Raw genomic sequence first — 22,907 nt, 5'->3', positions numbered from 1 at the left:
TGGAAACTATACTTGGTATTTATTGTTTTTGTTTTATTTATAGCCCCGACTTCCACTTTTGATCTTGGCAAATAAAATCTGAAGGTACAAACACCTTTTAGTCTGAATTATGAACCTATTAGCAGTGAAACAATCTCATGCAAGTCACTTAGTCCTTTCTATGCTTCAGATTCCCAGGGAAAACATGGCTAGCTGACCTGCCAGAAAGGTGTACTGCACTGGACTGCAAAGTGCGCTCAGGGTGTCTAAGACAGTACTGGCACACAGCAGGCACTCAATAAAAGGTAGTTACTGTTATCAACACTACCTCTATAGTCCAGGTACTGTACCCTACTGGATTGACATTTATGGGCTCTAACCAGATTACTAAACCCGAAATTTGATGAGTAAGTTTTTTCCACATCAATGAATTTATGAATTTGGGACTACCTAAGAAGAGAGGGATGACCGATTCCAATAATAGTTAAAACACAAGGCATCAATTGGCCGGGGTGCTGGAGAGGTGACTTGGGGTAAACGTGCTTACTCCCTAACAGTGCCAGCTTACCTCAGTGCCATCCTGGACTAGCAAAGTCTCAGAAACCTTCTATTCTAAATTTATAAACACACAAAACCAATTTAATGACATTTTTAAAATGGGGGGCGAGGGGGAAGAGGTACTGCTGAGCATGGTGTCCTGCAGCTGTAACCCCAGCGCTGGGGGAGGAGTCGCAGTGACTCATGGCAAGCCTGAGTCTGCTTAGCCAGACCAGCAAGGAGTACAAAGTGAGAGACCCTGCCTCAAAAACAAAACTTTTCAGTGAAAATCAAATTTCTTTGGGGATTTATTTTCCATATAGTAAGAAATTTCAGTTTCATAGTTACAGTGCACCTAAATCACTAATAATTGTATTCTAGTTTTTTTTTTTTTTTTTTTTGGTTTTTTCGAGACAGGGTTTCTCTGTGTAGCCCTGGCTGTCCTGGCACTCACTTTGTAGACCAGGCTGGCCTCGAACTCAGAAATCCGCCTGCCTCTGCCTCCCAAGTGCTGGGATTAAAGGCGTGCGCCACCACGCCCGGCCTGTATTCTAGTTTTTAGACTTTGGATCAGCTTGAGTAAGAATGTCCCCTGTATGATCATGTGTTTGCACATTTGGGTATCAGGTGGCGGTGCTGTCTGGGGAGGCAGAGGAAGTGCAGCCTTGCTGGAGACAACACAGCACCGGAAGCTGGAGGCCAGCTCTGTAATCCTTGTGGTTCCATGTACTGGCTAGTTTTGTGTCAACTTGACACAGCTGGAGTTATCACAGAGAAAGAAGCTTCAGTTGAGGAAATGCCTCCATGAGATCCAACTGTAAGGCATTTGCTCACTTAGTGATCAAGGGGGAAGGCCCCTTGTGGGTGGGACCATCCCTGGGCTGGTAGTCTTGGTTCTAAGAGAGCAGGCTGAGCAAGCCAGGGGAGGCAAGCCAGTAAAGAACATCCCTCCATGGCCTCTGCATCAGCTCCTGCTTCCTGACCTGCTTGAGTTCCAGTCCTGACTTCCTCTGGTGATCAACAGCAATGTGAAAAGTGTAAGCTGAATAAACCCTTTCCTCCCCAAAAACCCTGACAAAGACTGAAGCCTGCCACCTGCTGCAATGCTGCCTGCTACCACCACAAAGTAAACCCCAGCTGCTCCCTTCTATACACTGCCTTGGTCATGGTGATTTATCACAGCAACAAAAAGTAAGTAACTTCCTACGGTGCATGCAGGGAATGAGGACTAAAAATAAATCCAGTTAACAGACTTCTTTCTAACAAGTTCCGGTTGCTAGGTGTGGCATGTACACTGCCAGAGGCATGAGGATTCTGAGTTCAAGGCCGGGCCTCTGCTACACAGGGAGGCATTATCTCAAAATGAATAGAAAACAACAGAAATACTGTGTTTACCTCCACATTTGTACCTACTGAGGAAAGTTTAAACCTTGATAAAAACCTACCTCCCATTTTGGTTCCCTTTCTCACTATGGAAGTGACTGCTATCTGCATGTGTGAGGAGAATGCACATGGTGACTTTAATGACAATGCCCCAACCCCTCATATATTTGAACACTTAGTTACCGAGGAGTAGAACTCTAAAAGAATTGTAAGGATCAGGAGGTCACTGGGGGTTGGGTTTTGAGGTTTCCAAAGCACATGCCAGACCTAGGCACTTGCTTGTGTGTGCCAAGTGTACTGGTGCTCTCTTGCGTGCCCTCTGTCATGATCTCTGCCTCTCCTCTGCCTAGAGACTAGCATGTAGCCCTCAGCTACTGCTGGCTCACCTGTTGCTATGCTTCCTCCTCTCCCCACCAAGAGGATAATGCAGTCAACCTCTGCAACTGTGAACAAGCCCCCAGATAAATGCTTTATTTCATAAGAGTTGTCATGGCCTTGGTATTTCTTCACAGCAATAGAACAGTGACTAGGACAATGCACATGAGTGTGTGGGTAGAAGTACCCATGTGTATGTATGTAGGATATATGCAAGGGATGACAGCAGGGGTCCTATTACTCCAGCTCCACACCATTTTTTAAGTCTCCATTACTTAGGTGTGTTTGTGTTAGTGCACATGTGTGTGCACATGAATGTTACAGCACCTGTGGAGGCCACAGGACAACTTGTGAATGTCAGGTCTCTCCTTTATATGGTTATCAATGACTTGCTCAAGCTGCGATGTTTGTGGAGCCAACTGAAAAGCCAGCCCTCCACCTTAGTTTTGGAGACAGAGTCTCTCACTGAACCCAAACCCTGAGGTTTTGGGCTAGGCTAGCTCACCAGCGAGCTTCCAGCCACAATGAGGTCTGAACCCAGGTCCTCTCCAAGAGCAGCAAGCACTGAGGCACCCTCTCTAATCCCTAACTTGTTAGCTTTTAATCACTTAGGGAAACTGAGTCAAATTGGAAAGTGAAAATTACAAGACTGGCAAGACCTTCTTTCTGAGTTCAGCACCCAAACCTTGGAGGCCAACACCAACAAGGCTAAGAGGGCCCAAAACCACAGTAAATGTCCCTTTCTCTTAAAGGGGACTCCGTGGGTAAGTTGTTCGTCCTGAACAGAGGCCATGAAATCTCCAAAGATTGGGCTCCAGCCAGTCTACGTCCCTAGGGAAGAGAGTCGGTGGAAATGGGCATGGCCCAGATATGCTTCCACAGGCAGCTACATGGTCAAAGGGGATTTACATGGCGGTGACCCTTACCTACAGGAAGGACTCAAGGAGACTGATGACTTCCAAAATAAAGGATACATATATGGATACCTACAGGGTCTTAAAATGCAATAGCAAAGTACAACCAAAACCATTAAACAGTTTTGCAAGGTTTATCACATATGTGACATTTCAGAATGTTACTGAGTTCCCTTGTTGAAGATTAATCTATTTTTCAGGAAATACTGAAAATGAGAACCAGGAGAGACCTACTGAAAGAGTAAACCAGTTGAGTACTTTCACTTTTTCTTCACAAGAAACCCCAAAATTAAATTCAGATAGGAATCTATGCCAAACAATCAAAGCCTTTCTTGAACTCCCTAAGTCTCTTTCATTCTGTTCATTCATGATTGATATCTTCCAGATTCCAATCCCTAAAACTTTATAAATCTAACTAAAGGGTGCCAACACTCGACCCCTTGACACCATGGCCTCCTTCTACCACAATTCAAAGGTGTTTGAATATTCTTACATAGAGGCTACATAGGAAGCTTCTGGGCAGATGGGAGTTCTGGAGGAAGGCGTTACTGGCAGGCTTAAAGCAGACACACAAAAAAGAACAACACAAGTTACCTCAGCAGCTGCAAGGATGATTTGTACTCCTCCGAATCCCATATCTTCTTTTCTAAACATGTGCAATACAGCTCCCTAATCTAGAAATGTAGGATAGGATTTATGAGAAATAAAAACCACGTACCAAGTTTATAGCCCACTAGGTGTGCAAAATCATCATGTTGATGTAATTAATAAAAAAAATCATTAAATTACAAGAGGCTTCCTGACATATATTAGATCAGACACTACAGAAATATAATTTACATAAAAGTCAAATTGTATTGAGAGTGTCAGACACCAATAAGTCATAAAGTATCATTAGAGATGGAATAAACAACTGATTAAAAGTTTACTAGCTAAGTTAGCAGAACCTCACACAGGCCATTGTTCTAGTCAATCTCTAAACTCTGATCTAAAGATCTGGAGATTAATTATTCTTCCATTCACATGCGTCCCACACAGGGCTCGTAGGTTTGGGATATAATAAAAAGGTCACATCAGCATGATTTTGCAAAGAGCAGAAGTACTGTGTTTGTTTTAACTCTTGGTACAATGCAAAGTTAACCGCCAAATACTTTCAAACAGTCTCCATCTCCCACTTCCCCAGGGGTAGAGAACTAGCTCTCCCTATGCACAGGACAGACAGAGTGCCAAATTCGCAAGGCTATACACTACAGCACAAGTACAGAGGAGACAATGCACTGGGATTCACGTGGCTATTTCCAGCTCTAACTTTAGAACAAAGCTATTTTCTATTATTAGTAATGTGAACAGCTGGAATAGATTGTTCTTACTGTAAGAGCTGGCTTCATCTCAAAGTCTGATGCCTGAGTAATAGAGAAATCAAATAAGAAAGTACTATTATTCTGACTTTGTTGACTCCCAAGGAGGACATTTTACTTACCTGTCGACCCAGTGGGTACTTGGGAAGAGAAGAGGTAAAATTATGAAGACATCTCAGAACAAGGAAGTAATTGATATGGTAAACATGCAGGTCTTCCAACAATGATTGAGTTTTCTCCTAAAAAATAGCAGAATAATAAATATGCATGGTAGTAACATAAAATTTAAAAATGACTTCATAGAGCCGGGCGTGTGGCGCACGTCTTTAATCCCAGCACTTGGGAGGCAGAGGCAGGCGGATTTCTGAGTTCGAGGCCAGCCTGGTCTACAGAGTGAGTTCCAGGACAGCCAGAAAAAAAAAAAAAAAAGACTTCATGGATACATACTCTCTAGAAAACTGATGAGGATTTAGAACTACAAGTTAACGCTTCTTAATTCATGAAAACTTGGCAAATCAAATTTAGGATACAGTCCAGACAATTGTTCAATATCCAATCTGGCTGTATTTTACACACATAAGAACTGACACTGTAATTTAGTATTGGTGCTAATTAGTAATAAATAATAAATTTTCAAAAAAATCAATCCTATCTACTCAGCAATAAATGGTTATGCTACTTGGCTTCTACATGCTTTTATTTATAACAATCTTTTATTTATATATATATCATGTCATATGATATATAATCAATACAGCTGTCAGTTGATATAAAAGTGCTTCCAAAATAGAACACCAGAGAATTTTTTTTCTTGGAAAAAACCTTTTAAACAAGGCTTTGTCAGGTTGGTTATCATGGAGGAGTACCGCATCATCTAAGTATTATGACATACAGATATTTTTAATAAAATTAATGGATGCTTTATTAATGCACACTCTTTTGCACGGAGTCAAGAACAAGTCAGTAAGACACACACACAAACATCCCACCTTTAAGAAGGTCTCATTTGTCAGCAGTGCCACTTGCTTTCCCAAAGGTTGGTTTTCCACGTACCTAACATTTTAGTATCCCATAAAGAAAAAAGAGGAACGTTAGAACTTTATATAATTGAATGGCATGTTAGAAAAAATTACTAGCTAGACTGGTTTCCATACTTTTTTCATTTCTTTTCAAAAACTCATTCAGGACATCAGTTTTTGATCACCTTCATGATAACCAGTGAAGTCATTGAGGCCATATACCCAAGAAATAAGAAGAGTTATTTCTCAAAGATAACTCTGGAGAACTTGCAAATTATATAAAATATCAATAAAAAAATTTTATGTCAAAATTTTGAATCAAGCAAGGAAATTCTGTCCTTAAAAGCAGCATGGTTCTATACTGCAAAATGAAAGGCTTATTATTTCATTCCTAACTTCAAAAACAACTTAAGCCAGAAGTCTATTTCATTCTAGTCTCTAATACAAGACACATTAAATATACTTATCTTACCTCCTAAATGAAGGAAGGCGCCGGATGTTTTCACATTGACTAACTGAGAAAAGATTTACTCTTTTTTTGGCTTCTGAGAGATCGCAGCACAGAACACTTAGGGGCTGGGAATGAAAATGTTCTAGTAGAGAAAGCTGAAAGAAATACGAAGGTCTTTATTAGTGTGGCAGTCAATGTTTTACACTCTACCTGCTAAATTTTAGGCCTTTGTTTTGTTGTTTGATTGGTTTTTTTGCTTTTGTTTGTTTTGGTTTTTCAAGAAAGGGTTTCAGCTCTGGCTGTCCTGGAACAGTATAGACCAGGCTGGCCCACAAACTCACAGAGATCTGACTGCCACTACCTCCTGAGAGCCGGGAGTAAAGCCTGTCCTTAAGACTATTTCTTGAGGGCTAAAGTCTGTATGGTGGGGGCTGAAGTCTGAGATGGCTCAGCAATGAGGAGCACTTGTTACCAGGTTCGGTTGTCAGCAACCAGAAGGCAGCTACCAAACCACTGATAACTTCAGTTCCACAGAACAGAGTACTCTCTTCTGGCCTTTAAGGCACTGCATACTCATAGGAAATATACCCATACACATAAAACAAAAATAAATATTTAAATAATCCTGTCATAATAACATTGTAGCAGTACCTATACAACTTTAATATTTTCAAGGCTACAGTTCTATGGACCAGGTCAGGAAAAGTAATCCCAGGAATATATACCAAAAGGAAACAACATAAATGAATGCATATGACCTAAAGATCTAATTGTTTTCACCCCAAATTACTATATTACCAGATCTATCTGTTCAAAGAAACATAATGCTGCAGTGGTAGGAACTGTACCGACTGATAAAAACAACGAAAATCTGTACCTTCAAATTCAGTTTCATCCCATTCGAGAAAAAAAAAATGGCACACTGACTACTAAAGTACTCACTGTCATCTCCTAAGGTAATTTATTTTAAAATTCTAGTATAATTTATAAGATGAAATATAAGATTATCAAACTTTTTTTAATTCTAAGCATGTTTCTCAAGACTGATTTTTTTTTTCCGGATAACCTGTATCCCTCATTTCACTAATAAATACAATAATCAAAAGCAACTTTGACAAGAAAGGGTTTATTTGGCTTACATATCCCAACCCCAGAGCAATGCCTGGAGAAGCCAGGGCAGTAGCTCTCTGAGGAGCAGAAGTAGGGATGGGGAGAAACGGCGTTTACCATCTGTTTTTAGGCTCATGGTCAGCTACTTTCCTCATACACTTACACCACGGCCCACAGAAGGCTGGACTTTCCAACAATCAACTATGAAGAAAAAGCCACAAAGATGAAGCCAATGTGAGGAAGGAGTTTCCTCAATTGAGGTTTTCTTCCCAGGTAAGTTTACAACAAATGGACAAAAACTAACTAGCACACAGTGTTACTGAATAGTTCCTTAAGTAATGGAGAAAACATATTCTATTCAGTAGAAAATAAGATTCTCTACAGGATTAATAATTCAACATGCTCTTCTAGAAACAAATTTGAAATATTTGGGAGGCTACAGGTTACTGTGATTTTTTTTTTTTTTGGTCTATTCCTAGATTCCTTGGCTCTTTTACACAAAATAATTCCACCTTGTCAAAGGCCCCTTGTGTGCCTATTAAGACTGTCACGTGGTTTCTGTGACTCCACTGATGTGCTACATTGCCTGCATTAAATTGTACAGTAGCAACCAGCCTCGTAGCCTTCAAATCGAGCCAGTTTGGTCACAGTGTGCGATCTTTATATTGGTTGATTTGGGTTGCGAGTTTACTGATAATCTTTGAATCTATACGAACCTCAGAATTTAATACATAGGGTTTTTTTGTTTTTGTTTTTTTTTTGCTTTTTGTTTGTTTGTTTGTTTTTCGAGACAGGGTTTCTCTGTGTAGCCCTGGCTGTCCTGGAACTCACTCTGTAGACCAGGCTGGCCTCGAACTCAGAAATCTGCCTGCCCCTGCCTCCCAAGTGCTGGGATTAAAGGCATGTGCCATCACGCCAGCAATATGTAGGTTTTTTTGATGTTGTGATTAAGTATTTACCTGGTGCCAGTGTCAAGATACTACTACCTTTACTAAATATTCTTGTATTTTATGGAGTAGTCTGAGAAACAGCAGTATTAGTTATTCTTTAAAACCACAGTATATCTGGCAAGAGAACTGCGTGGTCCAGGCCTTTCCTTCATTGATAACTTTTTTTTTTTTTTTGTGTAGACAAGCAACATTATTTCTTTATTTTATGGATACTGGGAGAGAATGGGGGAAAGTTACTGTGGACATTGTGGGTCAGTTGAAGGCCAGTGGGATGATATCAAGGTGGCTCTCCTGGAGGGGTGAAGGAAAAGAGCCACAGAGGGGGGAAAGATCAGAGATCTGAGCAAACCCAGGAGGGTCACTTCCCTCAGTATATAGCTAGCTTGGGGGCAATGGCTCAGACTATGGGCTGACAGCCATGTGCCACACAGCCCAGGACACCCCCTTTGTGGAGGGGAGTCAATTGGGAATTTCACCTTCCTGGAATTCCTGTAAGTGATGATCTCTTTTGATGGTGCCAGGGCTGAGACAGGGGAGAGATGACAAGACATAGGCAGGGTGCCCCAGCCCTTATCCCTAGGCCAGAGACCTTGCTTATGTCTGCACATGGGTCAGCTGGATATCACCCGCCACTTCTAGAGTGTTGATATCGTGCAAGTTCTTCAGGCGGTGGTAGTATTCACACATGTGTTGACCATTCACAGCCACCTTGAAGCAGTGACTTTCACATAAGATCCACACAAAGAAGCTCTGGCCTCGACTGAAGAGCATCCTCCCAAGCAGACTTTGCTCTTCCTGCCCCCAGGAGTTGTTGATCTGAGTGTTTCGGACAACAGCATTCTCATTGAAACGGGGGTTCAGGTGGAAAGCAATGTCACCTCCACAGCGAAGGTTGATATGGAACCTCGTAGCATCTGGCAAGACATTGCCTGATATCATGATGGACTTGGACGGGTAAAGCCCATTTGGAATGGGGGTGTAGAAAGGTATGGTATAGGCTGGGGTGGGGTACACCATAGGAGGGATTCCAGGAGTAGAGAACATCTGTCCAGGGGTGCTGTGAACCATATGGATGGTAGTTTGAGCCACGGGTGCCTGGTGGGCAGGACGAAAGTCCTGAGTTTTCTGTTTGCGCCCCTTAGGGGTCCGTGGGAACTGGACTGGCTGAGAGAACTGCACTGTTGAGAAGACAGGCTGGACAGGGGCTGCAGAGTTCTGGAAGGTGATAAAGGACAGCTTCAAGCAGCCGGAGACAGCGATGGTGTCCACGAGGTGGTAGGGTACGCAGTGTTGGTACTGCACAAAGAATTTCTTGTTCACCATCACCTTGAACTCTGACCTCTGCACCAGGAAGCAAAGTTCAAAGGGCATCCCCTTCTGGAAGGGCATCTGCATCTTTCTCTCCTCAGGCCCCCACTGTCCGTTCTGCTTCGTGTTGCAAACCACATACCCTCCTTCCTCAAACCGGGGATTGAAGTGGAAGGCAATGTCATTTCCATTGAAGCTGTTCTGAAAGTTCACCACAATCCTTTGTGCAAAACTCTTGGTAGTCCCCTGGAGGGTCACCTGAAGTCCCTCCTGCAGCCCTCCTTGGATTAGTCCAGTAAAGGGGATGATCATCTTCCAGAATATCCTTTTCTACCAAGGATAGCTTTGCTGCCTGCCGGGGCTGTCTCCTGATTGATTCTGCTATCTCTCCCCATTGATAACTTATTATTCATCGCTTAGTTGGTTCTAGAAATTATTTATCTTTTTCTATTTTCTAGTTCACTGGAATTAAGTTTTCATATTTTCTTCTTAATTATCCCAGCGGTATGAGTTACAGTATATCTTGTTCATCTCAAATTCACTCAAGTCTTTTGGGTGCTTAGTTTGGCTATGAGCTTATCGAGCTCATGTTTTCAAAGAAACAACTTTTGCCTCTTCCTGGAGTTTCTAATCTCCATTTCATTTGTTTCTGCTCTGATCTGTATTACCTCTTTAAGTATATTGACTTGAAACTTGCCTTATTCTTGCTTTTTCTTTCATAAACCTCTAAGGATGGATTTTTTCTGGCATGGCTGACTCAGAATTTTAATTTTGGGTTTACTCCACCTCTGCTGGACAATGTACACTTTGAAGACAGATTTCTTTTTTCTCTGTACATCTAGGGCTCAGCACAGTATCTTCCTTAAGTACCTAGTATTTCATAAATAAACAAATGAATGGCAGAACAAATTTTAGAGGTTATTCTTTCATTTAATTTCATGAATTGCTAAGGTAAATTCTGTCTTGATTTAAAATTCTTTTAAAAAAAAAAAAGTCAGTGAATCAAACCACTGTGATTATATGCAGGAAGACTACATATGGAAGGATATCTTGGGTCAGGAGGTGGTAGCAGACAACTTTAATCCCAGTACTCAAGAGGAAAAGGCAGGTGAGTCTCTAAATTCAAGGCCAGCCTAGTTCACAAAGAGAGTTCCAGGACAGCCAGGGCTATACAGAGAAACCCTATCTCAAAAAGCAAAACAAAATAAAAACAAAACAAAAAAAATCTTATGAGTTTCAAACACTATAAAAAGATGAAGGTTGTCACATTAACTTATTGTCTTAGTTAGGGTTTTATGGCTGTGAACAGACACCATGACCAAGGCAAGTCTTATAAAAAACATTTAATTGGGGCTGGCTTACAGGTTCAGAAGTTCAGTCCCTTATCATCAAGGTGGGAGCATAGCAGTATCCAGGCAGGCATGGCGCAAGAGGAGCTGAGAGTTCTACATCTTCATCCAAAGGCAGCTAGTGGAAGACTGACTTCTAGGCAATTAGGGTGAGGGTCTTAAGCCCACACTCGAAGCAACACACCTCCAACCAGGTCACACTTATTCCAACAAGGCCACACCTCCAAATGGTGCCACTCCCTGGTCCAAGAATATACAAACCATGACATTCCACTCCCTGGCCCCCATAGACTTGTTCAAACACATGAGTCTGGGGGGTGGTGGGGACAATACTTAAACATAGCATAATACAAAATGAATTTAGTCTAACTTTCAAAGTCCTTATAGTCTATAGCAGTCTCAACAATGTTAAAAGTCCAAAGTTCAAGGTCTCTTCTGAGATTCATCCAATCACTTAACTGTAATCCCCATAGAAAGACAGGAAAACAGCTGGGCAAACTCCAAACTGTGCATCTCCACGACTGATATCAAAACAGTCTTCAGATCTCCACTCCTTTTTCATCTTTGTTGACTGCAACAGACTTCTTTCTCCTGGGCTGGTTCCACTTCCTGTTAGCAGCTTTCCTCAGCATGTATCCCATGGCTCTGGCATCTTTAAAAGCTTTGAGTCTCCGAGGCAATTTCAATGTTACAGCTTCTTGTTTCAGTGTCTAGGATTCCACTTGATCTTTTGGGTTGATCTTTTGATCTTTTGATCAGCCCTCCTAAGGGCTGGCATCACTTCTCCAGCTCTGCCCTCTGTAACGCTCTAAGCTCAGGTTGATCCACTCCACTACGGCTGCTGTTCTTGGTGATCATCCCATGGTACTGACATCTCCATTACACTGGGGTGTTCCACTCCAACTACGCTTCACCAATAGCCTTTCATAGGTTCATGTTACCAAGCCTCAAATCTTTTTTGTATGACCCCTTCAGTTCTGGGCTATCAACAGCAACTGAGGCCGCACCTTCTCCAATGGCCTTCCATGACCTCTCACAGTGCCAAGCTTCAGCTGTTCTTCATGACACCTTCATGCCTTCAAAACCAGTACCACCTGGGTGATTATTACACATTCCAAGTCCAGCTGCAGCATGAGGTACAACCTTGGCTATCTCTGGAACACAACTTCTTTGTGCTCCCAGAAAACAATTCCCAGATTTCACTTCAGTGATGTTGGTCTCTTCTTAATCACTGCTAATTCCTTAGCTCCAGCTAACCAGCATCAATTGTCCCAGTAGTTCCTTCTATTCTTAACTCTAGAGCCAGAGCCACAGGGCTGAAGCTGCCGAGTTCTGCTGCTTGCAGGAACTAGAAAATGACCCCCTTGTACTATTACATTGTCACTGGCTTTCTGTTTTCCATCTCCTTCACTGCCTAAACCTGGCTGTCCTGGATCTTGCTCTTGTAGATTGACCTTGAACGCAGAGATCAGCATGCCTGTTTCCTGGGATTAAAGGTGTGTACCACCATGCCTGGATCTAAATTTAGCTGGGTAGGATCTTGCTCCAAGATCCCACACCCTTAATCTGTTATCTCCTAGAACACAGGATTTTGCTCCATTTTACTTCCTGGTACCCCTTTAAGAGTAGAACCATATATTTTATATTTTTCCTTTCTAAGCTTGCTATGTTTGTTCAAACTTCTCTTCATAAGACTTAACCAGAGAACAAAGTCTTTGCTGGGCTTTTTTGAAACTTCCTTTGTCAATGCAATTAATCTGAGTCTCTTCACCTTAGCCTCAGGCAGACTTTTCAGACAAGAGCAAAAAGTCGCCACATTCTTTACCAAGATACTACAAAAATAGTCTTTATACCACATTTTGAAATTCTTCTCCTTTGAAATCTCTTGGGCCAGGTCAACATAGTTCAAATTATTCGCAGCAACAAAGTCTTCCATATTCCTACTAGGATGACCCATTAAGCCCCATTTAAAGCATTCCACTGTATTCCAAATCCAAAGTCCCAAAATCCACATTCTTTCAAATAAAAGCATGGTCAGACCTCTCACAGCAATACACCACTCCTGGTACCAACTTCTGTCTTAGCTAGGGTTTTACTGCTGCGAACAGACACCATGACCAAAGCAAGTCTTATAAAAGACAACATTTAATTGGGGCTGGCTTACAGGTTCAGAAGTTCAGTCCATTATCATCAAGGTGAAAGCATGGCAGCATCCAGGCAGGCATGGGACAGGCAGAGCTGAAAGCTCTACATCTTCATCCAAAGGCTGCTAGTGGAAGACTGACCAGGCAACTAGGGTGAGGGTCTTAAGCCCACATCCACAGTGTCACACCTACTTCAACCAGGTTACACCTACTCCAACAAGGCCACACCTCCAAATGGTGCCACTCCCTGGTCCAAGAATATATAAACCATGACACACATAAATGTTATAACATATACATATGTAACTTACACATAAAGGTTACAACGCATAGGTCTTAATGACACTGACAACTGCCATATACTCACAATGACTATACTTTGACAACCTAGGGAGTTGTCAAGAGAAGTAATTAATATTATCATTTAACCAACTCAAAAAGACACCAAGACACAAAGCTAAAGAGTTAACTCTCTGGCCCATCAAAGGTTAATGGCATTTCTTAGGTAAAAAAAACACCACAATTTCATCAAGTCCTAAACAAAAATAAGTCCTTCCTGTCTCTGCCACTCTCAATGGTTAAGACTAGCTAGAATGCATCCATTACTGACAATCCTAATTCTGTCTTCTATAGTTGACTTCAGCATAAGAAAGGAAAGGTAAAACCTAGAAAAAAATGCAATTTCCCTTTTCTAGATCTTGCTACTAAAATGCCTTAGTTATTACACTACTCAATCTGAAATAATGTTAACTAATTAGAATTAGACAGCAAACTTTCAAACTCATCAGATTTTCTTACCTTAATTCCTTTGATGAAGCTTTGAATTGAGAAATCGTGATACAAAAAGATGTTGGTCAGAACCTGTAATGCCTTTTTACTTAGTTTAAAGGGAAACTGAGGTGTAAGAAGCAGCTGAAAGAGACAAGATGGAAGTAAGAGTTCTTGGTCGGCCCTCCTCATGAACGTGAAATAAATAGCTAGACTAAGAATTATACTGTGACACAACAAATATGAACGCAATCAGAGCTATACTTTTTTCTACAGTCAAATGCCAACCAAATCATAAACCTTATTTATTTAAAGCTGAAAATACCAAAAAGCAATTTGTATTACAATCCCTGTTTGTTTGAGAGAGGGTCTCATCCGCTATCCCTGACTGGCTATCCCTGACTGGCTATCTAGCCAAAAAATAAAAATAAAAGTAGAAATTTAAAAAAATATATCAGAGATCTGCCTGCCTTTCTCTCCCAAGAACCACCACTCCCATCCTCAAACTACCCTCTAAATCAAAGTTGTCTACCAAACTTATTCCTAATCTTCAAATAATGCATATTAAATATATAACCCTTTGTCTTCCACTAGAAGATACCAAAAAATGTAGCATTTTCTTACCAGATAAAATTTTTTTCTCCCTACTAACCCAAATTAGTAAAGAGTAGCAAGCTATGTCCTATTAAATAACACAAAATGAAGATTTTTCTTTTTGAAAATACAGAGAAATTTTGTATTTAGTTAGTGTTCAATGGTCTACAGTGATGCTTAACATCTGAAAATCAAACCTTATACTAGCAGTTTTTTTTTTTACCAAAAGTATAGCCGCACAAGAACAACTGCATTTGACTATAATTAATTTCAAAGTGACAGACTTTTTCCTAACATGTCAATAAATGAGATTGCTCTCTGTATGTAGCAAAGTGTAGTAGCAGTTCATAGGTGAACACACAGGTTGTCATTACTACGCAATACAACCATCACAAACGTATCTTAATGGAACTGAGAACGGATTTGCGTGGCAGTCAGTAGTAATCATGCTGCTATTACACAGAAACATTATAGCAGTTATAGTCTAAGTTTAGTAGCTACTGTCAAGAGCAACATGACAGTTGTCAAAGTCCACAAAAACTTTTGGGGCTAGAGAGATGGGTCAGAAGTTAATAGCCCTGGCTGCTTTTCCAGAGGACTGTGGGTCATTGTCTGCATCCACAAGATGGCTCACAACCATCTGTAACTCCAGTTGTAGAGATACAACACCCTCTTCTGACCTCCACAGTACTGCATGAATGTGGTGCACATACATATATGTGGACAAACACGCATACCTATCAAATCAAAATAAACCTGAAAGCTTTAGATCATTTTATACAAGATATAAGATCAAACCATACTGGTAATACTGTGAAGTATATAAATTCTATAAAATTGTATTTATTCCTGTCAGTGCCTTACTACTCGTTAGTATTTACTTCCTACTTTCCAGGGCCTCCCTTTACACTGCAGACAAGTGCTCTATTAGTGAGCTGTATTTTGACCCCTAATTCATTTTAAAAGCCTAATTTCTTCAACTAAGTCATAAAAACAACAATGAATATATACAAATGATTGTAGCTTTCATAAAGCTTATTTTTTATCTGAGAAGGCAACTATATGCAAAGAGAAAACATAATTCTAACCATAATTAAGTAAGAGCATTCAAATATGTACATAAGTTGAACAAAGTCTGAGATACATAGAAATAAATGTACTGGTATCATTTATTATACATAATATATGTCTGGTAGCTTTGGTTTTACTCTGTCATTGGTTAAACACTTTTTCTTTTTACCTTATCAAGAACTACTGTCAGGTGTTGGTCGCAAGACAGAGACTGGAACAGTTCTATACACAACAGAGATGACACTGAATGAGGAAGCAGTCGGTGGATAATAACAGGAGATGTGGCGATCCCAAAGATCAGAATTAGAGGAAACTCATGCAGATGCTGACTAGTTTTTAAAGAAAATACAGAAGAAGCTTCTTCAGCAAGTGTATTTCAATGTATTATTTTACAATATTAAGTTTCCCAGGTCATTCATTTTTTTAAAAATAAAAAATATTAATAATAAAATAATCACTTCCCAGATTCTAATCCTGAAATCAAGCCATTAATGGATGCTTTTCTTATAAATAAGAACAGAGATCCAGAAAGAGCAAATGCTCCCCCTGAGATTAGACTACCAAAGCTATACAACAGTGTGTCCACTAGCATTGAATATAGCCCACCAATGTTGAGCCAGCCTCATGTAGTCTTCCTTATGGTTTTCCATCAACTTCCTGCTTTCCTTTTCGCACATACTTCTCTTTATACATATGTAAGATATCTTTCTAATGAACATCACGCAGGAGCATTGTATTCTTCCTTACATTCTTATCCTAAACATACGCAACATGATTTCACATCAACACAACCAAACACAAACAAAGGGCTTCTACTTCTACAGTGCAATGGCATCATTTGTGAGGGCTTCTGCAAGTCACACTTCTTGGTATCATGGCTGATCATTTTACCACTCGCTCCCATTTCTTACTGTTTTCCAGAATTGGCTGCATAGAGCTCTTTTCTAGTCATAGAAATAAAATGCTATACGCTCTTATAACTGTCCTAAGTTTTTACTTTCGAGGGCCATAGTACCACAAAATCTAAATTAAATAAATAACATAAACACCGTGCAGCACATAATCTCCTGCGGATACACTTCAATGGTAGAGAATTTGCTCAGGCATTCATGCAATCCTGGGTTCTAGACCCAGCACTGGTATATGGATGGTGGTGGTGAATGTATCTACAACTCATAAATCATAAGAATGTCTAGTATGTTAGTTGATATACAGAATATGCAAAAGAAAGTTAACTATACTCTAACAAATATACATTGGAAACAAATTTCAAAGGCATGTAACATAGGCCGAGTTACTTCAATTTTAAGTCTCATAAGATTGCTTTAAAAAACTCTTACATTAAAATAATACTCACTGGAAATATTATATAAAAATAAGATAACATCATACAGAAAACATTTTTAGCAAGTTAACATATATGGAACACAGAGCCTCTAAAGATAAAACGCAGAAAGAAAAAAAGGCATGACAGAATATTACAACTTAGAGGATTACCAATTTAACAGACAGGTAAGGAGACAACTCTTTTTGTTTGTTTGTTTTTTTCGAGACAGGTTTCTCTGTGTAACCCTGGCTGTCCTGGAACTCACTCTGTAGACCAGGCTGGCCTCGAACTCAGAAATTCGTCTGCCTCTGCCTCCCTAGTGCTGGGATTAAAGGCGTGTGCCACCACACCTGGCTCGAGACAACTCTTATAAATGACATTTTATACCTATTTACCTAAGTTATATATGTTAACTAAAAACAGGATGAACCTGTCTTAGATTTTCAACATTATATCAAAAACCAAGAAAATAGTTTGCTAGGAGATCTTTGAAGATTCAGTTACAAAAATCTGAATTCAGATTTTGAATTTCATTAAGTTGGTCTTAAAATGAGTATCATTTTTTCTAAGATAAAAGTAATGTCTTAAGAAAAAGGAAGCCGGGCATGGTGGCGCACGCCTTTACTCCCAGCACTCGGGAGGCAGAGGCAGGCAGATTTCTGAGTTTGAGGCCAGCCTGGTCAAAAAGAGAGTTCCAGGATAGCTGGGGCTACACAGAGAAACCCTGTCTCACAAAAACCAGAAAAGAAAAAGGAAATTTTGCCTAAAAGCCAAGAGTCACGTGTTAGGAAGAGTTTAAGCAGGGATGGAGACAGGGAGTGAGAGAAAAGGGAAGGCCAAGCAAAACCAAATGTATGCAATGCCTTATGGGTGTCTGCTCCTAAATTTGATTGGAGGCCTACAAAGCTGACCTCTAACCTCCACACAGAAACCATTACACACACACCAGCACATCCACATCCACGTACATACACACACACACACACACACACACACACACACACACACACACGCAGTAATAAATGAAAGTGAAAAAGAAGACAATTGCATTAAAAATGGGCGTGTCGGGCTACCTGCTGATAGTTATGAAGTCCTGGAGGACTCTGCTGGTGAAGCTCTCCATGCTCTTTAAGATAAGCACCACAGGAGGGGACCGCCAGTGGCCAGATGCTGTCCTCCTTTTGATTGTCACTTTTGGGTCTGCTTTCTTTTAAACCAATGTGAAACAGAGGGATTAAAAGTAAGCCTTCCCAGTCAAACATACTACAATGCCACTTGTTAACGTAGTTCTTTATATTTTACAGTAATTGTTATTTTTTCCCAAATAAAAATAGTAGTTCATTCTAACAGTTACTTTAGCAAAATCTGTTTCTAGACATGGTTAACACTAAGAAAAAGGTTCAGAAAGACCTATACAACAAATATCAAAGGGATTTTCTACTGAAAAACATAGAAAAAAGACACTTTTCGATACAACTAATTTTTTCAGTTGATACACATTTATGCACTAAAATAAGTTGTATCGTCGATGTAAAAACACACTGAATGTACTATTACAAACTTTCAATCTTGAAATGGACTTTAAATACTTGGTCAAATCAAACTTAAAGATAATGGACTTAAATTGCAAAGACTTTAATTCTTAAAACAATCTAAAATTTACATCAAATTAAGGTATTATTATAAGCATCCTTATAAAAAGCAAAGTAAAATCATATGTATGATTTCAACAAAAACACTGAATAGAAAATGTCACCCAGTACTCATGCTGTCTGGTGACCCAGCAATATAACTGGGACTATGGTTGTACCACAGAAGTTCAGGGGTCTCTATGTCATTCATTTGCAATAGATGGTCATAGTAGAAGGAAATTTATAATTGTCTTGAATATACTTTACTTATAAAATATTGTTTTGTTCAATATACTTATTTATACAGTAACATTTCCCCAAGATTTCCAAGCATGGATCAAACTAAATTTTAAAAATTATAGAATTACTCAAGGAATAAGCTGACAGCATGAAAAGGTGGTATGTGTCTACTGAACAGAAGGAAATCCTCAAGACTATCAGAAGTAATGCAAGGAAGTTACGGTTATTACTACCAAAATATAATCTGTAAGAGAACCAACTGCAGATGTTTTCTTGTCATTACACGGAACTCTCCTACAAATACAATGTCCTCGTAAGAATCCAAGCACGCCGGGCGTGGTGGCACTCGCCTTTAATCCCAGCACTCGGGAGGCAGAGGCAGGCGGATTTCTGAGTTCGAGGCCAGCCTGGTCTACAGAGTGAGTTCCAGGACAGCCAGGGCTATACAGAGAAACCCTGTCTTGAAAAACCAAAAAAAAAAAAAAAAAGAATCCAAGCACTTACCAGGAATTAGTCTACATATTAGAACACTTTCAAATTCTAGAAGCTTCAGAAAAAATAGCTACCGTCAAAGTGCTATGATTGCCTCACAAACATGCTTCTTAGCAGAGAGCTGTAAGTAAAGTAATTACGCGCCAACTAACCGGATAGTCAGTTTCCTTTACCTGTGTGACCGCCGAATACCAACTACAAAGGGTATCCATTGAATATGTCTTCTTCAGGGCCTTACCACTTGTCACCTCCTTGGAATTCCTATCTACACAGCAGTCCATCAACTGTGAGGTAAACTTTTGTAAAAAATGTTTCACATCTGCAGAATATAAAAAGCAAGGAAACTTACCTCCATCTTTAAAACAAAATTAAAGCCATTGAAACCTTTGATTAGCAGATTGCAATACTTAACGTGGAGTATATTTTTCTATATTTCATCAATACAGTTAAAAATATGCTAAGTATAATACCATTACACATTAGTACCCTGTCCTTAATATTCAATTTTGTTACTGTTGGACACATTCCATTGATAGTGTAATTGCCTAGCATGCACAAAGTCCTAAAGTAGACACCCAGAACTAAATAAACACAAATGTAGTCAGGTATGCCTAAATTCCCTGAAGACAGGAGGACCTGAAGTTCAGGTCATCTTCTGTTCTATGGTACACTCAATGCCTCTATGGCTTACAGGAGACCCTTTCTAAATAAGATAAAATAAATGAGTATATTTCACTAGTTCATACTAAGATCAGATCAAAATGTATATTATCTACAAGTATTATCTAAGAAAATATATAGGCAGAAAATTATACATTATTTTTAGAATATTATATATTTCCATTATTTTGACGACAAAAGAATGTCACGGTCCTTAAAAATAAAAGTTATATGTATTATCTTACTGATTATAAATCTTCATTTGCAATCATTTTTAAAAGACATCCTTGAGATATTAATTGTAATTCATCACAACCAAAGTACATTAATTCTATTCTCAGTACAGCTGGCAACAAAGGTGAGTGTGACCATGTGCACGGCTTATGATATGATGGCTTTATATGCACACAAGTCTGAGTCACATACTGTGTGTGCTTCATGATGGAACCGTTTATACTCTCAGGTCTGGCTCTGCATATGGACTACTGTTTAACCATCAATGGCCTTTTCAAGTGGGAAAAACATAGATTTAAGAGAATGAGTAGAAATGAGTAAGACATGCACAAAGTGTGGGGGGAGGGGTAAGAGGTGAGCATTTCTATGTTACCTGGACAATCCTTAGCTTGCAGTGAGACTACATATGGTGTGACATTATTCTGAAGGGTCTCTGTTAGACTTCTGAGTATCACATCATGATCGGTGACATTCACACCTGTGAGATAATAAACGATATCATGTCATCACCATCATTAACAATTTAGCAATGAGGATTTTAGAGAACAAGTAGAGCACCAGGTAAGAACAATTTAAAAGCAGGATTTGCAATAGAAATCAAGAAGACTGCACCACACCTGGCTCCTCTCAGTCTGGGATCTAAAGGAAGGAGCTACAGTTTACTTCCTGACTAGCCCACAGCCAATTCGGGCTGAGATGACAAGGGTAGGTGACAATCATGACATCAACAGGGAAGGAAAAAGCCAAAATATTGTTATTGATGGTATGATTGTGTATAGGTAAAACCCTGAGGACCCTAACAGGACATTCCCACAGCTGATGAACACAGTCAGCGAAGAAGCAGGACACAAACATCACAAACATAAATCAGCACCGGTCCTATACATGACCAACCATCCTTCTCAGAAAAGACACTCACAGTTGCCTCAAAATAACTAAGTCAATAACAATCTTAGTATTAGTTTAATCAAGGAAGTAAAACTCTTGTACAATGAAAATTTTAGGAAACCAAAGAAGATACCAAAAGACAGAAAGACCTCCTATATTGACAGACCTTCAATACTGTGAAAATGGCCACCCGACCAAAAGCAATCTCTTGGTTCTACAACTAGATTCTTATCTTTCATCTTACACAAAACTCACCTCCAAATGGTCCAAGGGCCTGACATAGGCCTGACAGGAGGAGAGGAAGTAAGGACTGCACTTATCACATGAAAAGGCTTTCTGGAACAGACCCTAGCACCAATACTAAGACCAACACTTGAGAAACTGGACCTCAAGATACTAAAAAACGTGTACACAGTAAGGACACCACCATTCACATGAAGACGCGGCCTACAGAATGGAAAGTCTATAAATCTAACAGGGTTAGTAACTAGGGTCTATAAGAACTAAGCATTAAAGCAATCAACCTAAACTAAAATTGAGGAACACAACTAAATATTGAGTTCTCAAAGTGAATATCAATAGCCAGGAAGTATTTTTTAAAATGTTTAACACCTTTAGCTATTGGAGAAATGCAAATTAAAATGATTTTGAAATGATCAGAAATGCAAGTGGATGTGGGAAAAAGAAGTAGTTACGCCCTGCTGGTGGGAGAGCAAACTGGAGCCACAATGCAACTCAACACTGGAGGTTCCTCAACAGGCTAGAAATGGATTTAGCACATGATCTAGTTATAGTCCTCCCAAAGGACTCTGTCTGCCTCATACTACAGAGAACCCTGTTCGTCCATGTTCATTGTTGCTTCACTCACAAAAGCAACAAAAAAAACCTAGATGTCCATTAATGATGAATGAATAATGGCAGTGTGGTTCATATACACAATGTAATATCATTCCGCTACTTAAAAATAAGATATGAAATCCACAGGTAAATGGATGAAGCTGGAAGTAATAATTCTGAGTGAGGTCACCCAGACTGTGATAGACAAGTGTTTCATGTTCTCTCCCATATGGGATGCAGCTTTGGATTTTTAGATATGTTCATTTAAACTGGAGTAACCACAGACGGCAGAAAACTAGTAAGAGGACATGGGAAGGGGTGGTTCAGGAAAGGGGGACAGATGCAGATGCTATGAATGGGGGAGGGGAATAACGGAGGATGGGATAAATGGTATGGGGATGGGGAATAACGGAGGAAGGGATAAATGGCATGGGGATGGGGAATAACGAAGGATAGGATAAATGGTATGGGGATGGGGAATAACGGAGGAAGGGATAAATAGTATGGGGATGGGGAATAACGAAGGATAGGATAAATGGTATGGGGATGGGGAATAACGGAGGAAGGGATAAATGGCATGGGGATGGGGAATAACGGAGGAAGGGATAAATGGTATGGGGATGGGGAATAACGGAGGAAGGGATAAATGGTATGGGGATGGGGAATAACGAAGGAAGGGATAAATGGTATAGGGATGGAGAATAACGAAGGATGGGATAAATGGTATGGGGATGGGGAATAACGGAGGAAGGGATAAATGGTATGGGGATGGGAAGGAAGGAGGATGGAGACAGGTACATAAGGACTATGGTGAAAGGCCATGGTTTCTACTACTGTAGAAACTTTCTAAAACTTATTTATATTCGGAGAGAAAAAGAGTTTCAATAGTTACTCTATACTGGGTGAGGGGAGAGGGTAATGCCACCCTAAGTCACTAGAGGCTACAAATAAAAAGTCAAGTGCCAGGCATGAAGTAACTGCTTTTTGAGTTTTTGGACAGTGGGATCCTATACATCCCTACCCCAAAACATTACACACTATCATCAAGTATAATTTAAAATATGTCTTAAATATCAGTAGAAGACTTAGGGTATTAAAAATAGAATTTAAAAGGCATTAAAATGTTAAATACTAGAGCCCAGTGTTAACAAACTCTAAAGAAGTAACAAGTTGGGGTCCAAGTGTGATAGCATACTTTAATCTCAGCACTCAGGAGGCAGAAGTAGGCAGATCTCTATGAATTTGAGACCAGTATGGTCTACATAGAAGATTCTGAGCTAACCAAGTC

General features: G+C 39.9%; 2 protein-coding genes across 6 annotated transcripts in view; both read right to left on the bottom strand.

The window, feature by feature from the left end:
- The window catches only part of Orc3 (origin recognition complex subunit 3), a 56,731-nt gene that overhangs the window by 20,203 nt on the left and 13,621 nt on the right, over nt 1-22,907 (bottom strand). For all 4 annotated transcript variants that reach the window (XM_021159991.3, XM_021159992.3, XM_085839435.1 and 1 more), the window contains exons 5-13: nt 20,268-20,372; nt 19,174-19,319; nt 17,711-17,844; nt 15,480-15,639; nt 13,676-13,789; nt 6,038-6,171; nt 5,536-5,599; nt 4,669-4,785; nt 3,783-3,862 (exon numbers count right to left, since the gene is read on the bottom strand). In XM_021159991.3, the coding sequence (XP_021015650.1) occupies nt 3,783-3,862; nt 4,669-4,785; nt 5,536-5,599; nt 6,038-6,171; nt 13,676-13,789; nt 15,480-15,639; nt 17,711-17,844; nt 19,174-19,319; nt 20,268-20,372 (1,054 nt within the window). The remainder of the gene's footprint in view (nt 1-3,782; nt 3,863-4,668; nt 4,786-5,535; nt 5,600-6,037; nt 6,172-13,675; nt 13,790-15,479; nt 15,640-17,710; nt 17,845-19,173; nt 19,320-20,267; nt 20,373-22,907) is intronic.
- On the bottom strand, nt 8,351-9,851 carry LOC110292337 (galectin-9-like). 2 transcript variants are annotated; one of them, XM_085839438.1, is made up of 2 exons: nt 9,290-9,850; nt 8,351-9,196 (listed from the first exon to the last, which is right to left on the bottom strand). In XM_085839438.1, exons 1-2 carry the CDS (start codon nt 9,694-9,696, stop codon nt 8,671-8,673), a joined length of 933 nt encoding a protein of 310 aa, XP_085695564.1. In that variant the 5' UTR covers nt 9,697-9,850; the 3' UTR covers nt 8,351-8,670. The 2 variants fall into 2 exon arrangements, with proteins under 2 accessions (XP_085695564.1, XP_085695563.1); XM_085839437.1 differs by having other exon boundaries at nt 8,351-9,851.

The sequence above is a fragment of the Mus caroli genome, unplaced genomic scaffold, assembly GCF_978045245.1.
Source record: "Mus caroli unplaced genomic scaffold, Mus_caroli_1 scaffold_6, whole genome shotgun sequence".
Taxonomy (NCBI): Eukaryota; Metazoa; Chordata; class Mammalia; order Rodentia; family Muridae; genus Mus; species Mus caroli.
The sequence above is the reverse complement of the archived record's forward strand: the minus strand, read 5'-3'. Positions and strand labels throughout refer to the sequence as shown.

What these genes read in the sequence shown, in the direction of transcription:
- LOC110292337 (XM_085839437.1), bottom strand. Translation starts at nt 9,696, where the DNA reads ATGATCATCCCCTTTACTGGACTAATCCAAGGAGGGCTGCAGGAGGGA.